We start from the raw sequence: 15,897 nt of genomic DNA on the forward strand, positions 1-15,897 counted from the left end.
CTGTCTCTGTCTGTCTGTCTGCCCATATTTATTTTTAGCAAATACAACTCGAAGTCATTTGTTATTAAGACTTAACAAGTTAAAAAAAATTGTTTGCAGTAATGCCAATTTTAACATTGAACTAATACATTGATGATAAGAAGGTTCTTGGAGAAAAATATGCGACAAACGATGTTATAACGAAGGATAATGAAGCCAGCATTAAATGGATGATATCCACAGAGCTTGTGATAAAAAGCGATAAGGGTGGTAAAACTTCCTAATATCATCATTTCATTTTCATTCGCTCATTCATTCAGAGTTAACCAACAATCTAACATTTCATCGACAAGTTTTTATACATTAATGGAAACACGCAGTAGCGTTTTATTTAAACACACAAAATCGCTACAAATTGACAACAAATCAACAATCAGACGAAAAAAAAATGAATATCGAACATGTTGACAACAAACCGACGAAATGAAATAGAAGGCAAATAAACTCGCACACGGTCAGAAACACATTTAGAAACTTTAAAACAATATAAAGAGGCACAAAACGCATAGAAGATTATGGTAATGATTTTCAAATCATCTAAATATGCTGTCGTTAATGTCGGCATAAAGGAGATATAGGGACTACTTATATTTTCCCGATACAAAAAAGTTTTGCATAGGCCGTTTTTTTGTTTGTATGACGTTTGTTTGTTTGTTTGTTTGTATGATGTTTGTATGTTTGCATGATGTGTGTATGTTTGTATGTTATTTGTATGTATGATGTTTTTATGATATTTGTATATTTGTATGATGTTTGTACGTTTGATTGTCATTTGTATTTTTGTATCATGTTTGTATGTATGATGTTTGTATGATATTTGTATGTTTATATGTAGGTTTGTATGTATAATGTTCGATCAAATACATACGTGTTAGCACCTTATTTGCATGAAAAAATACTACTGTATGGGTGGGTAGAAAAAATACCTCCACGTTAATATTACATTTGCATAGAGATAAAAACAGAGACTTCAACACAAACATATACAAAGCAAACTTCTTTTTGAGATTTTTCCAAACACATGTGAACTGCTACACATAAAAAAATTTTGTAATATACAAACATACTTAAACGTTCAGAGAAGATATTTATGCTTCATACAGTACGAGAGGTCAGAGTCAGTCGTCTTTTATAAGTTCATTAATACATGAGTATGTCTGTATATCGGTATGTATGTGTGTGAGTTTGTATGTATAAGTGTATATTTGTGTGTATGTACATTAGCTTATGTATGTACGTACATGTATGTGTATTGCATTTGATGATTTGTAGATTTGTATACCGCCTCTTGTGTGTGTGTGTGTGTGTGGTGAGTGTGTGTGGTGTGTGTGTGTGTGCACGTATTTATGCTATTGGATTATTTTCATTTCTCATTCATTGGAAAATAAATTCCATTGACAGTTAATCATAATTTTCAAAGCTGAAACTAAACTCCATCGGACGTGAAGGCTGTGCTGTTAAAAAAGCAACAAAAATCAACAACAAGTAGATTAGATTTAACGGTGTCAAACAAAGCAAGCAAAATAAGCACACAGACAGACATAATTAGCCAGATATATGTGTATGTGCATATATGCTTGCGTGTAGGTCTTCCCACGTACATAGTGACATCAGTCTGTACGTGATGATAAAATGTTACAGCAAATTATTCTTATCATTGAAAAAAACAAAGAAAAAACAAAACGAAATAAAAAAATTAATTAACCACAAAATAATAGAAGGTACATAATAGTGGCAAGCCATCAAAATTAGTGGGGAAATGTAGAACAAAGTTGTATTGATGTCTCTTATGTGTATCAATTTGTGTGGGACAACAAAAAGATACGCTTTTGTGCCTGCCTAGGTGTCTGAGTGGCTGGCTGGTTGGCTGGCTGACTGGCTGGCTGGCTGGCTGACTGGCTGGCGGGGTTAGGTTGGTTTATGAGAGCTCTCGCCTAATTCTATTTATTTATGTCGTGTTTTTTCCTATGTGTTAATCTGGTTGTGATTTTTTTTGTTTTTAAGATTTGTAATTGTCTTCACTGTGCTCAATAGTTTTTTATGTTACTAAAAACGATTTGTGTTATCTTGCTTAATCATGGTTTTCCCCCGTCTGTTAATCAATTAAAATGATTTTTGAAAAATGGTTTTTAAATTAATTTTTTCAAATTTTTGTTCTTTATTTTTTATCGATCGATCAATCATTCACTTTTTTACGTACATTCATATGCAGACGCGCACACACGCACACACGCACACACATACACACATGTTCCATGTTCATTCGTCTGAAACATACATTCCGTTTAAATAGACATGCTACGTACGGCATATATGCACACACACACAAACATACACACACATACACCCATACATAACAGACATACACGCATACATACAGACACGTACAAACATACATAAACAAACACAAGCATACACACATACATAGAAAAATGTATAAACAATGATTACAGAGCGTATAACCGGATTTGATTGATGGAGAGAATTATCATTAGGAAAATTGAAAAGAATTACGTACGATCATACTTCGTAATCTTACAAAGTAGTCAAAACTGCTCAAACATGTTTGAGTATTTGAAACAAACCTTTTATTGTTGAAGCAAACAGGTAAATTTAAATGTTTGTTTAAATGAAATATTGCAGATTAATATTAGAAATGTGCGTGTGTGTGTATGTATTTGTGTAAGTGTGATTGTATAAAGCATACGTGTATGTGTTTGTGAGTGAGTATATATGTGCGTGTATGCGTATATATGTGCGTGTATGTGTATATATGTGCGTGTATGCGTATATATGTGCATGTATGTGTATATATGTGCATGTATGTGTATAAGTGTATGTATGTGTGTGCGTGCGTACGTGTATTTGGGTTGGGTTTGGCTCGTGTAAACATTTTTAACGTTGATAGCGATGTTGTATTTGGTCTGCTTGACGGATTTCAATTATTTTGATTGAGTATTTCTACTACTACCACTACTACTACTGCTGCTGCTGCTGCTACTGCTACTACTACTACCAGTACAACTATATAACAACAGTGGAGTACAGTATAACAACAGTACTAATGCTTTAAAAAACACTACTACTATTACTGCAACTACTACTATTACTGCAACTACTACTATTACTGCAACTACTAATACTGCAATTACTACTATTATTTATAATAATATTGCTACTTCAACTGCTACAACTTCAGCTGCTTCTATACCAATACAGATACATTATACTTTCTTACCAATACTTTATACTGATTCGTTTTCACTGCTATAGCACAATTACTAATTTAAAATGATATAATATTACCAATGCTGTCAGATTACTAAAATTGTTTAAACGACATTTGTTTTAATGGCTAGTACTATTATTAACAATACTTATATACTTTTATTTTCATACGTAACTCACTTTGTTCTGCTAATTCCGCATTTCTACATTTCATAATACTCTCTTTCAATTTCAATTTCACGTTCTACGTCTGTCAGATTCTGATTTTATTGACGAATAAAAAAATGTGTTTCTACATTGCAGCAGTGATACTATTTGTGCTTTAAACAGCTGTGCCTCTAACTATTTTTACTTTAAAACTTATTTCTGTTAAAAATATTTCAATCGCACGATCTTAAATTGACTACAACCTGTGCGTCACTGCCATCAAACACGTCATCGTCGTCATTATCAGCACCTAACACAAACGCCATCATCATTATCATGTTCGTCATGACGTCACGATAATTCACGATCGTCATGACGTCATCATCGTCGCCATCGTCTTGTCGTAACTATTATCACCGTCAAATATTTTAATAAAGAATTTCATTGAATTCACATCAAGTTTTAATGGCAATAAACATTTTTAATATAACATATTCCCGGAGCGAACAATATAAGGAGAGAGAGAGACAGAGAGAGAGAATGAGAGAGAGAGAAAGAGAGAGAGAAACAAGGAAAAAGAGAAAGAAGGAAGAATGAGATAGATAGACTGAAAACAATTTTAATGAAGTGGAAGAGTCAGAAAAAAATGGAAAGTTAAAACCAAAAAAATATTATATAAAACACACTAATAAAAAACAAATCGAACGTAATATTATATAATCTATAAAAATATTTATTAAAATCAAATAATTGAGTTATTCACATTTAATAGGCTTAGTATAAAAGCGTATCTCTTAATTTTTGAGAGGTTAGAACAGTATTGAATTAAATTTAAAACCGTCCATGTACTTCAGTAATGTTAAATTTGTCAATGGCACATTTGTTTTATAATTAGACTTTGTCCTTGTTGAAACTTCAATCTTCAGTCGACAGAACTTCTAAAATTAAATTTAGAAAAAAGTTATATAAATATTAATATTTAAAAAATATTATTATTGAAATTTAGCAAACGTTGACGAATCTTATGAAAAAGTTACTTGCAAATACGTGCATCGGATCTTTTTTCAATGTTCCTAGTGGAATTTTCAAACATTTTTCGCAAAAAATATTTCTTAATTTTTCGACTACTTTTACAATTGATTTATATTGAAGATTTGTCTATTTTAATCAATGAAATGATTTTTATTTTAATGAGCCAATATTTTTTATTTTAGAAAAATAAAAAAAATTTTTAAGTTTAAAAAAATGACATTTCACATGTCACAATTTCTGAAATTTTGTTAAATTGTTTTCTTCATGGATTTAAATGAAAGACTTGATTAACAATTGCAACCTTGTTCAATGCCACCGTTTTGTTAACATATTTTTTTATATAAATTTTACAAAAACTGAATGTAAGGACACAATTTTCAAAATTTTCATTGGAAGGAACATTCAGATATACAGCAGACAATCTCCGCAAAAACATTCCTAACGACAGTCAAACAAAGAAGAGCAAATCACTCCAAACAATCAAATAAAAGACAACCAATTTAATATAAAAAGACACTTGAAAACAAATTTAGAAAACGCTCGATTCTGCAATTGCAAGCAAATTAATTACACGTTTAAATGTAACTTTAAATGTAACACTTTCAAGCAGAAAACTTGCATCATAACTCTCAACCAACCAACAACAATGCCACATATACAGACTTTTTATTTGAATTGTTTTTTCTAAAATAAATAAAAATGTATTAAAAAATGAAAACTTCTGCAGATATGCGTAAAACAATTTTAAAACAACCTGCAAACAAATGAACATACTTTTGAGCAAACCAACGAAGAAACAAAAAACAAACAAACGAATGAACAAGCAAACGAACACGCAAACAGACGCTCAAAGGTGCATACAATTTGCAAAATAGGTTGGTTTGCAGTGGGCGTCATTTTTTTGTTGTGCCAGTTTATGGGCAAACATTGGAATCACTGTATTAGTTTGTGTTCATGCGAGGATGTGCTGTTGTGTGTGCGTGTTCAAGTTTATGTTCTTCTTTACGTTTATATCCACATTTGTGTATTAAAATGTACTTTTATGTGCTTATGAATTTTCGCATTTGCTTGGCTGCGTTTTGTTTTTGTACTGTATTTGGAGGTTAAGCGTTAAAATGTTTTTTTATGTTTTTGTTTTTGTCAACTTAAATTTGCAAATGCACTTTTGTGAGTATGTATATATGTATGTATGTATGTATGTATGTATGTATGTATGTATGTATGTATGTATGTATGTATGTATGTATGTATGTATGTATGTATGTATGTATGTATGTATGTATGTATGTATGTATGTATGTATGTATGTTAAAACCAAAACATGATGAGTGACACTGAACCGTCAAACATCAAGTAACAAATGGATTAACACTTTGATTTGTCGTTAATTGCACATGTCGGCATGTATGTATGTATGTATGTATGTATGTATGTATGTATGTATGTATGTATGTATGTATGTATGTATGTATGTGTGTAAATATGTGTGTATGTATGTATGGATGTATGTGTGTGCATGTGTAAATGTGTACGTGTGTGTGAGTGTATTTTTGCTTCAATCTAGCTGATTGCATCTTCATATACTTTCCACATCATATTTTTCATTTCCACCAAGTCCCAATTCATTACCCCGTGTCTAACACAATAGCGTTCTATATAACTTCCTTTTTCATTCGAAATTTTTTTAAATAACAAAATTTCCAATTATTTTATTGACGTCTTTCTTCATAGAAGGCGGATGGTATTGAGAACATTAAGATTGCTGACATTCACCTGAACCTCACCTCACTACAAAAAAAAATTTATCAACAGAATTACAACTGGGCACATGCTTGTGTGTGTGTTTGTCTGTGTGTGTTTGTCTGAGTGTGTGTTTTCATTTGAATGTGAACGTTTGTCTGCCTACATTTGTACGCATGCGTGTGTATGCACCTGAGAAAGCATGCTAGCGTGTCTGATTTACGGTCTCAGAAATTAAAATAGATTTTGTCTGCCATCCGACATTTCATGCTGAATTTAAAAGGCATCTATTAAATTGTTAACATTCTTTTAAGCTAACTTTTTAGCAGCAAAAAATAATGTGATAGCAAAAATAATTAATCTCTGTTAGAGGAAGTTTCGCGAAAGCAAACAACTCACGCTACAAAGGATGCAAACAGTGAAAATTAAAATTAAAATTACGATACGGAAAAAGATAAGAATCGTAAAATGGAGCATGAAACAGCTGAAAACACATTTGGGAGGGATGCAGAAGATAAAGTACAATAAAACAACAATAAAAACCGGCTGAGAAATGTTCGGCAATAAAAAATTTTCAGGAAAAGAAAATTGACGAAATAGAAAAAATTTCAACTAAAGCAACACTAACAAATGAAATTAAGATCCACAAACGAGCACTTAATCATTCAGGAACATACAAAACAAAATTAGAAACTAGCAAAATTGTAGCAAATATCAAAAAACGCATAGAATTTTTAATAAGCAGTGTACATTGTCGAGTGGAGAATAACTTTTGGTTACATCCAAACAAGAAAATAAAAAAAAAACATTAAATACCCAAAAATGAATGAACTAAACTAACTATTTGGTCCTTTCTACAGCCAGCATATAATCATGCAAATCACATCACGCACATGTGTGCAAGTCTACAAACATCGTCACACACACATACACAACACACACACACACACACATACACACACACACACTCATAACACAACACAAACATTTGAACATGAATTCTTTCACTTGGAGTTTTCATGAATTTAAAACTTAACTTCCCAATTTTCTTTAAGTTTCGTTTAAGATTTAAATTTAATTTATTTTTAAACAAATGTTTTTGTGTTTAATTTTTTTTTCATAAATTTAAACTGGTTGAAAAGTTTCATGAAAAATTAAAAAGGTATAATTAAAAGAGCGATAGAAGCCATAAACTCTCTCTCACTCAAACACCACCCACACGCACACACGCACACACACACACACACGCACGCACACACAACCCACGCATTCACACATTCATTCATCTGCAAATATTTTATTCATTATCTTTTATTTTAAAAAAGATATTCTTTAAATTTTTGATTGTGAAAAAAGTCTTATTTATTTCATTTCTAGCAAGTACTTATAAAAACAAATTTAATTGAAAATGTGAAAGTTAATAAATAGAAAGAAAGTTAATAGTTTTGCAGAGCTCCTTTTATAAATACCGGCCATTTTGTCCGGACAACTTGTTTACTGGTTCATTGTTAGACGATAGTTGTTATTTTAAACGTTTATTAGAAAATATTTCATTAAATTTTCATGGTTTCAAATCAGGATATGACGTTGTAAACCTTGACGCTCGACCGATGTTATAACTTCAATGATCTCTATATTTCCAACACCAGTGTTGTACCTTCCAACCATCCAACGATCGTCAAGTGTTCGTTATCCCGTACGTTCGAGATTTTTGATAAATGAACACAACTGCTTCAAACGCAAATTTGGTTGAATACAAACAGCAATAGAAACAATAAACTAGTCAGAGCAACTACATAAATCACATTCACGACTTCGCTTTCCCTACTGTCAACTTGACAACGCAGGACTCATATAAGGCCTAGATTTTTAGCATAGATTCAATATTTCTTCACAATCCTCTAATCCAAAAATTACAAACGTAGCAAAGACACCAATAATTACGATAAGAAACAATGCAGCGCGATTTGATCATTTTAGTGGTTATAACAATATATTCACCTATATGAGAACATTCAGATGCACTATTGCGGCCACTGTTGTTCTCTCATAAGTAGCACATTTTATAAACAACATCCTTTATAGGTTATAAATTATTAAGAAAAATACCGTTTGCAATTGTTAAAACCAAGAAAAAATATAATTATGTAATCCGTAAAAGAGAAATATAATTGGGCAAACAATTGCACGGCTTGTATGCTAAGACGACAATGTGTCGGTTTTTTCGAGTCGTTCAAGATTTGCGTACAACATTTTTGTATGTTTTTATAATTTATAAACTTTTTTATCAATAATATTTTATAAGTCATCAGAAAAATAAACTTCTATTTATTTCGACCAAATTTTCATCATTACAACTTTGTAACATGACACAACTAGGATGCAAAAGTTTTGCAAAATGGCAAGAATTTTCAAAAATAAATTTAATATGTTGACATTAATACAAGATTACTCTTAAATTCCTTTTTTTAATAAGATTAAAAAATTACTTAGATGATTCAATTAAGAACTGGAAAGCAAAAATAACATTATCGTCCGACGAAACATCACTAATGAAATTTACATTAATTTTAATTGCAATGGTCTTGCCTCAGTACTGAATACTTTTCTCCCCGCAAGCCAACGTACGTACATTTGAAGCAATCTGGAGCTGTCACTGCCTGGAGCTGCCTGTCTTCGTTCCTCAAACTTTCATCATCACTTCTCCAGAAACTAATAAGTTCTATTTTCTGTTATCGTAACATTTTTGGCGATGATAATTACACTATTTGTGTTAATACTTATAAAATTTAAAAATAATATTTTGATAAAAAAATTTTTAAAAATATATAAAAATGTGAATTATGAAAAATATATTCGTTGAAATTTGTTTCTAAAAAGTACTAAAAGCCTTATAATTAAAAAAAAAGTTTCTACTCTGGATTATTTGTACCTGCCTACATTAGTGATGAACTTTAAAAATGTCTGCAAGTAAAATGTTACTAAAACAAACCAATGCAGATGTATTCCCATGTATGAACAGTGTTATGTGCTAATGCTGCTTCAAACCTCCATCACAAAAAGCCCCTATATTTAATAGTGAATTTAATTAGCGAGAAAGTTGATAATAGTTAAAAAACACAGTTTTTTTGAACCTATAATTTAAAAAATATTTTTCAAATTTTTACATTTAAAAATAATATCTAGATTGAAATAAATTAAAGTTAATGTTAAGATTATTTTAACATGCGCTCTTCATATTTCTATAATAATGGCTTTTAGAAATATTTTCAATAAATTTAACGGGAGAAGTATGAGCAAACAAAATCATTTCGTTTTCAACGTTAAAACTTTCCCCAAGATTTATAATTGAATTAGCGAGGTGCCAACCTTTTGTGTGTGTGTGTGTGCATGTGTGTGTGTGTGTATGTGTGTGTGTGTATGTTGGTGGTGTGTGTGTGTGCGTGTACGTGTGTGAATGTGTTTTGTAAAAACAAGTAAAATCAATAAATGCAAACAATGTCGTCATTGTGTTTATTTAACGGGCTGTGAATAAAAAAGAAATGGAGTGAAGTTAGTGAAACAGGCAGACGTGAACTCACCACACTTCGGTCAAGGTTTATTTTTTCATGTACTTTACTTGACATGATGTAAAACAAATTTTAGTAAAAACTCATTGTGGGTTTCCTGAATGTACAATGATCAGTAATTTGAAGATGCCAAATACTGCTTGGATTAATAAGCCAATGATCATATTATGAAAAGTGTTTCAATGTTTGATTGGATGATAATGTCTATAGCAAAGAAATTGATCAGATCTTTAGGTCGTTTCGATGGCTGATTTAATAAAATATTGACAGCAGTGAATGGGACGTCTAAAAAAGTAGGCAACAACCTAAAAAGATAACAAAGCAGCAGTCACAATGTCATCACGACGCGAGCAAAAATCTTCCGGTGCATTTAAAATTTAATCAAGTTCGAAAACAAGTCCATAATAATGTTATTGCCAGAATTCAATTTATATATATATACGCAAATGTTTTAGCTTTTGTGTGTGTGTTTGCGTGGGTTTTTTTTGAAAAAATATAGAAAACTTGTGCGAAAAAAATGTCATAAAAATACCAGAAGCGAAAAACCCTGTTTATGATTGGCTGAGCTCATCGACCAATCATCGATCGACAAGTTAGCTATAGGCAATCCGGGGAGGCTTCAAGATGGTTTTTTTTCTTTTTTTTTATTTTTTGTTGGCCATTTTGTATAATTTATAATGAACATTTGTTGGTAGTTAAGAGAGATGGTGTGATATGTTTAATGCTTCTGTAGCATATTCGTCCAGCGTCGATCGGTTGTAATTATGTCCTGTCCTTACATCCAAGTTTCTTGTGGCTGTGTTTCTATTCATGTTGGTGGTGTTTCGAGAGGTTTTTTATTACGTTGAATGGTGGGATTTAGTTTCTGGATAACTTTCTATTCTGTGATTTATGAGCTCTAATGAAGTCATCACCGCAAGCAGAGCTAACAAGTCCAGGCTATGTTAACAAGGTTTTTTAAACAGTTTGTCAAAAATCAAAAATTTTTTTTTAATTTGAGAAATATAGATAAAAGTCATAATATTTGTAACATTTTCTGTCAACACCAACAAACATCTGAATTCTTGAGGAACGTTTTCCAGAAATGCGCCGAATGAAGATTGCATGCAGGTTTATAAACAAATACATTAACAACAACCGCAAAAATGTTGAATTTCACACAGCGAATCATGAAAAGCCTAAAAATAGATGAACAATCCATCAGCCCGATGCAAAAACAAATTTGTTTTAAAATTCATCTGCTTCCAAACAAACATACAAACCTTATTAAAACAAATATTGAATAAAAATACACGCGAACAAATGAGCTTTGTGATCGCATACATCATGCACGCAAACAAACAAACAATTTTCAAACAAACAAACAAACAACCTGCCAACAATTCTACAAAACGTGTACATTAATATATTCAACACGAACACGAATGTGTACATGAAACATGTTCAATGTTTCACACAAACACACACACACACATACATACATAAACACACATACACACAGACATACATACATAAACACACATACACACACACATACATACATAAACACACATACACACACACATACATACATAAACACACATACACGCAGACAAACGTAATTATAAACAAAACAAGGCAAACAAATCATCAACACACGCAACTCCAACAACGTTTGTACGTCTTATTTTTTCCATCTATCAGCAAATTTGGCGCTCCTCGCGACGTGTATCCGGTTGTTTATCTTCGCTTCTATTTATCTTCTGACCGGAAGTTCAAACAAAACAAAACAAAACTTTTTCCCTTATATCGCTCTTAGATTCATCTTATATTCAATTAATTCCTCAGCATTTTTATTAATATTGCGTTAGTATTTATTGCTGCTATAAATTAAATATAAATTATAAGGTTCTTTTATGTTTCAATGGTTTTTGTTGGTGTTTGTGAAAAATTAATTTATCATGTTTTATTTTTATTGAAAATATTTAATTGAAAAAAAAAATTCTCTCCATCAGCCTTTTAAAAGTTTTCCTAACATTGCAACTGCAATAAAAATGTTGAAATATTGTATTCAGCTTTGTGAGGCACTTAACTTTAAATCGTTTTTAATGAGAATGAATGCGTTGACGTGGCCCCGTTTTTCCTAAACAAAGTTTTGGACGGACGTGCTGAAACTTAAAAAAGATTTTTAAAAAATCACTCAAGCATTTATCAACGACGACAACGAAGATGTGGTGATGATGTTGATGATGCTGATGATGACGAAATTGATTATAATGACATGTCTGCAGTCCCAAAACGAACATGAAAGCGTCCCATTCCCCAGTCATTCAATGCCAGCTCCATCATACATAAACATAAATTATAAACAATATCTTTTTCTCTCTTTTTTCTCTTTCACTCTCTCTTTCTCTCTCTTTCTTTTTCTCTCTCTCTCTATATATATATAGAGAGAGAGAGACAGAGAGAGAAAGAGAGAGAGAGAGAGACAGAGAGGTTAAGACTGTCGTAGAAACCAATAGTTGATAACATTCCACATCGAAAATGATAAAGGATTATCAAAAAAGCTTCTTCTGTATAAGATTAAAATGACTAAAATATAGTTAAAAACTTTGTGCTCTTAATAAATAACTTAAAAAACTATGATGATGAAATACGAAACTAAATATTAAAAAATTGAACCAGAAACACCAAAAAATGTTCAATGCTAAAAACGCAGTGATATTTCTTAACAATATATATATATATATATATAAAATATTTAATATAAATACAATATAAATGTGGAAACAACCATTTACATTTATATTTTTTAATATTAAGTCACAGCATTTCCAGCGCTGAAAATGCTGTGACTTCCCTAAACAACTGTATGTACATCTGACAGCCTGAATTCTAAATTTTAAATTTTTTAACGTTATATACATTCCCACTCACACGCAAACAGACTTTCAATTAATACCTTACATTATAATCGCGCCTACATACTCACACATATACAGACAGACAGAGAGATAGACAGACAGACTGACAGATAGTCATACAAATAAACAGACAGACAAACATTAAAGTGACTTTTTCGTAAATTTTTTTCAATGTATGTTTTCCCATTCCCAGCGTGCATTCAAACACGGTCCTAGTGTAACCACGCAAGAGATCGTAACAAAAAATAGTTTCGATTTTTCAGTACATGCCTTGATCTTGAAATGGCAACAATTTACAATCCTGTTTATATACATTTATTTTGAGTAATCTTTCAAAAATGTGATGTCTGTGATATAACTGTATAACTAGCAGTGATTAAAATTAACGATTTTGGAACGATATTGATGATAAAGTTGATGACGTGACTAGCAATTGGAGTGATCATGATGATAATGAAAAGATGATGATGATGAAGATGATGATGACAACGACGACTTCGTTAATGTACGCTTGCAAGAGATTTTGTTAGCTGAGAAGTTAATACGTGGTCTTCCTAAATAGCTAATAATACCTGATTATCACTGATATTATGATTCTCTTGTATGATTTTTATTCTTTTTAAATATACTTGCTTGACAAAGTTAGAAAATTTTTAAATTTTCGGCTCAACTTTAGAAATGTTAACACTGATGTCTGAGTATATTTTTTACGCAGACCACTGAAGAACGTTGGCCCGAATCGAACAAGCCATTAATGAACAGCGATAAAAGCAAAATTATAGATCGCATCAGTCGATGTTCAGTAGAAGCACCATTCAACATTTTATCATCTTCAACACTGATCAACACAACATTCAACATTTTATCATTTTCAACACTGATCAACACAACATTCAACATTTTATCTCAATCCGTGGTTTCTAACCATATTAAATTATTTTCATATTCACGTAACTCATATATCTACTGCAGAAAAATAAAAGATTTTCAAGTTTGTGTTTATTACAACTTTTAATAAGTTAACTTTTTGTCAACAAATATGAAATCAATAAAAAATTAATGTTAAACTTACGTACGTTAAACGTTCTTAGTAATTTTTGTCCAAATTTCTGATGAAACCACAGCCAATTCATTTTTGACTAAACGTTTTCTTGTCTGTAATTTTTTTAATTTAAGAATGTGAAAATGAAAAACAGCGAAACCCATGAGAAGATGGCAGCATTCAGTTGCAAATATCACAGCACATCAAACTTCGTCCATCGGTTGACTTTTGAAAAAAATTGTTTAGGTGTAGGAGAATCTGTTCTTAACTCTCCTTAGATCTTAAAATGAATTATTAAAAGAGCACCGGTTGTAATAGAAATATCATTTTAGTGGTTTGTCAAACAGGTATTGATAAAAAATTTTATTTTTTCAACAAAAGATAACTTTGATGTAAATTTAGCTTAAACTTTATGTGTGTGTGTGTGACTGTGTGTGATAGAAAAACGCATACATATGCGTAATCTCTGCGCAAGCCCCTGTTGATACATGCAGGCGTGAACGCAGCTGCTCTGAGAGGATATTTGATAGGTCAGATTGCTCACTCAACTTTAAAAACGTTCTCACAAATAATCACAAACTAATTCCATTCAACCGCAAGATAAATTGTACAATAAATGTTTCTTAAATTAGGCGATAGTGCCCCCTTTGAGAGGCTTTGACAGAATTTGTGAACTTTAAAAATTTTATGTTTATATTGACCTTATTTTTGGAATACATCAACTTACTAAGGGGCTAATTTTTATTACATTTCTTTTAAATGCAAAGTTTTAAAGCAGCGTAGAAACTTGAAAAATTTTAATATTTTTTTCCTAAGAGTGGGCAATGGAAAAAGTAAGTTTGAGAACCACTGCAATGACTTGTTTTCATTGAAAGAAACACCGTTATTTGTAACAGTTTCTTACAGATAACCTGCATTAACCAGCCCCTGTTTCGTGGATTAAGTAAATAAATGAACAAATAAATAAATAAAAATAAATAAATCTGTTTAGGTATAATGTGTATGCATTCAATTCTTGTTAATTATTATTCAACAAGCAGTCCAATCGCGAATTTATTTTGCTGCAGTGGTACTTCGATGTTAGATCAGTGAGGCGAACTGGATGTGGAGCTACTGGCCATTCATGCGTTTCTATCAAGATAACTGATAGCCATGAAAAGTGTGAGTAAGCCCACAACTACCTCTCTATGTTTCTCTATGGTTGGATGTGTGTCTGCTTGTTTTTCTGTGTGTCTGTGTCTATTCATTTCGTGTGGGTCTATCTTCATTTGTGTATTTTTTAAACTGTTGCAAAAACCTTTTTAGATGAATATTTAAAAAATTACTTCGTATGAGTACTCTTTTAGAGATAATTTTCAAAAATTTTGTAAAGGAAGTTTCTAATTATTTGATTCATTCAAACGTCACCAGACATCAATTCATACTCAACGTTATCTACAACTTCTGTTGCGTGCCATCTCTATTTCTATCTGCCAAGATGTTGCGCATTCGTTTATTCATTGAATCCGTTTTTTGAAAACTTCACTTTGTTCTTCATATTTTCATATCAAAGCATAGTTTGGAACTTTGAAACAAGTATAAATTTCAATGTTCTTACTAAACTGAAAAAAAATGTGCACAATAAACGGTGGACATCTTATAAAAATCCAACCATAAATCAAATTTTGAAGAATTTGAGTATAATCTGCTGCAATCTAATGCCTGTACAAACCTGGGCTTACGTTTAAACATTTGTTACTTCTCACAAATGTGCACACACACGCACACACACAAACACAAACGCACATGCAGGAGCACACATACACACACACAACATACGTACGGACATGCAAACATGTGTACAGTACACACACACACACACACATACCCAGTCAAGAGTGCACTGCGCATTAATTCATACAAACGTACAAGCTGGATGGAGTTTATATGAACGTCCGTATTTACGCGAGAACATTCACACGGGTGAATACATACAAAATGGAACAAGCGACGCAGATATAAGCGTTCACATGTGCGCAGTTGAGCCTGTGCGTACAAACATTTATATGCAAATAGAGATTTAAATGCGTACAAAAATACAAAAAGATGTACTACACATAAACACATACACATAACACAAACATGCATGCATATACATCTATATATATATATATATATATATATATATATATATATGTGTGTGTGTGTGTGTGTGTGT

The 15,897-nt window shown here is 31.5% G+C and overlaps 1 protein-coding gene across 1 annotated transcript in view; it reads left to right on the plus strand.

The window, feature by feature from the left end:
- The window catches only part of HELRODRAFT_84680 (hypothetical protein), a gene marked incomplete at both ends in the record, with an annotated part of 60,788 nt that overhangs the window by 20,262 nt on the left and 24,629 nt on the right, over positions 1–15,897 (plus strand). Inside the window, one exon of the mRNA XM_009025290.1 lies at positions 9,548–9,625. Within this exon, the coding sequence (XP_009023538.1) occupies positions 9,548–9,625 (78 nt within the window). The remainder of the gene's footprint in view (positions 1–9,547; positions 9,626–15,897) is intronic.

The sequence above is a fragment of the Helobdella robusta genome (genome assembly GCF_000326865.2).
Source record: "Helobdella robusta unplaced genomic scaffold HELROscaffold_41, whole genome shotgun sequence".
In the NCBI taxonomy this organism is placed as follows: domain Eukaryota; kingdom Metazoa; phylum Annelida; class Clitellata; order Rhynchobdellida; family Glossiphoniidae; genus Helobdella; species Helobdella robusta.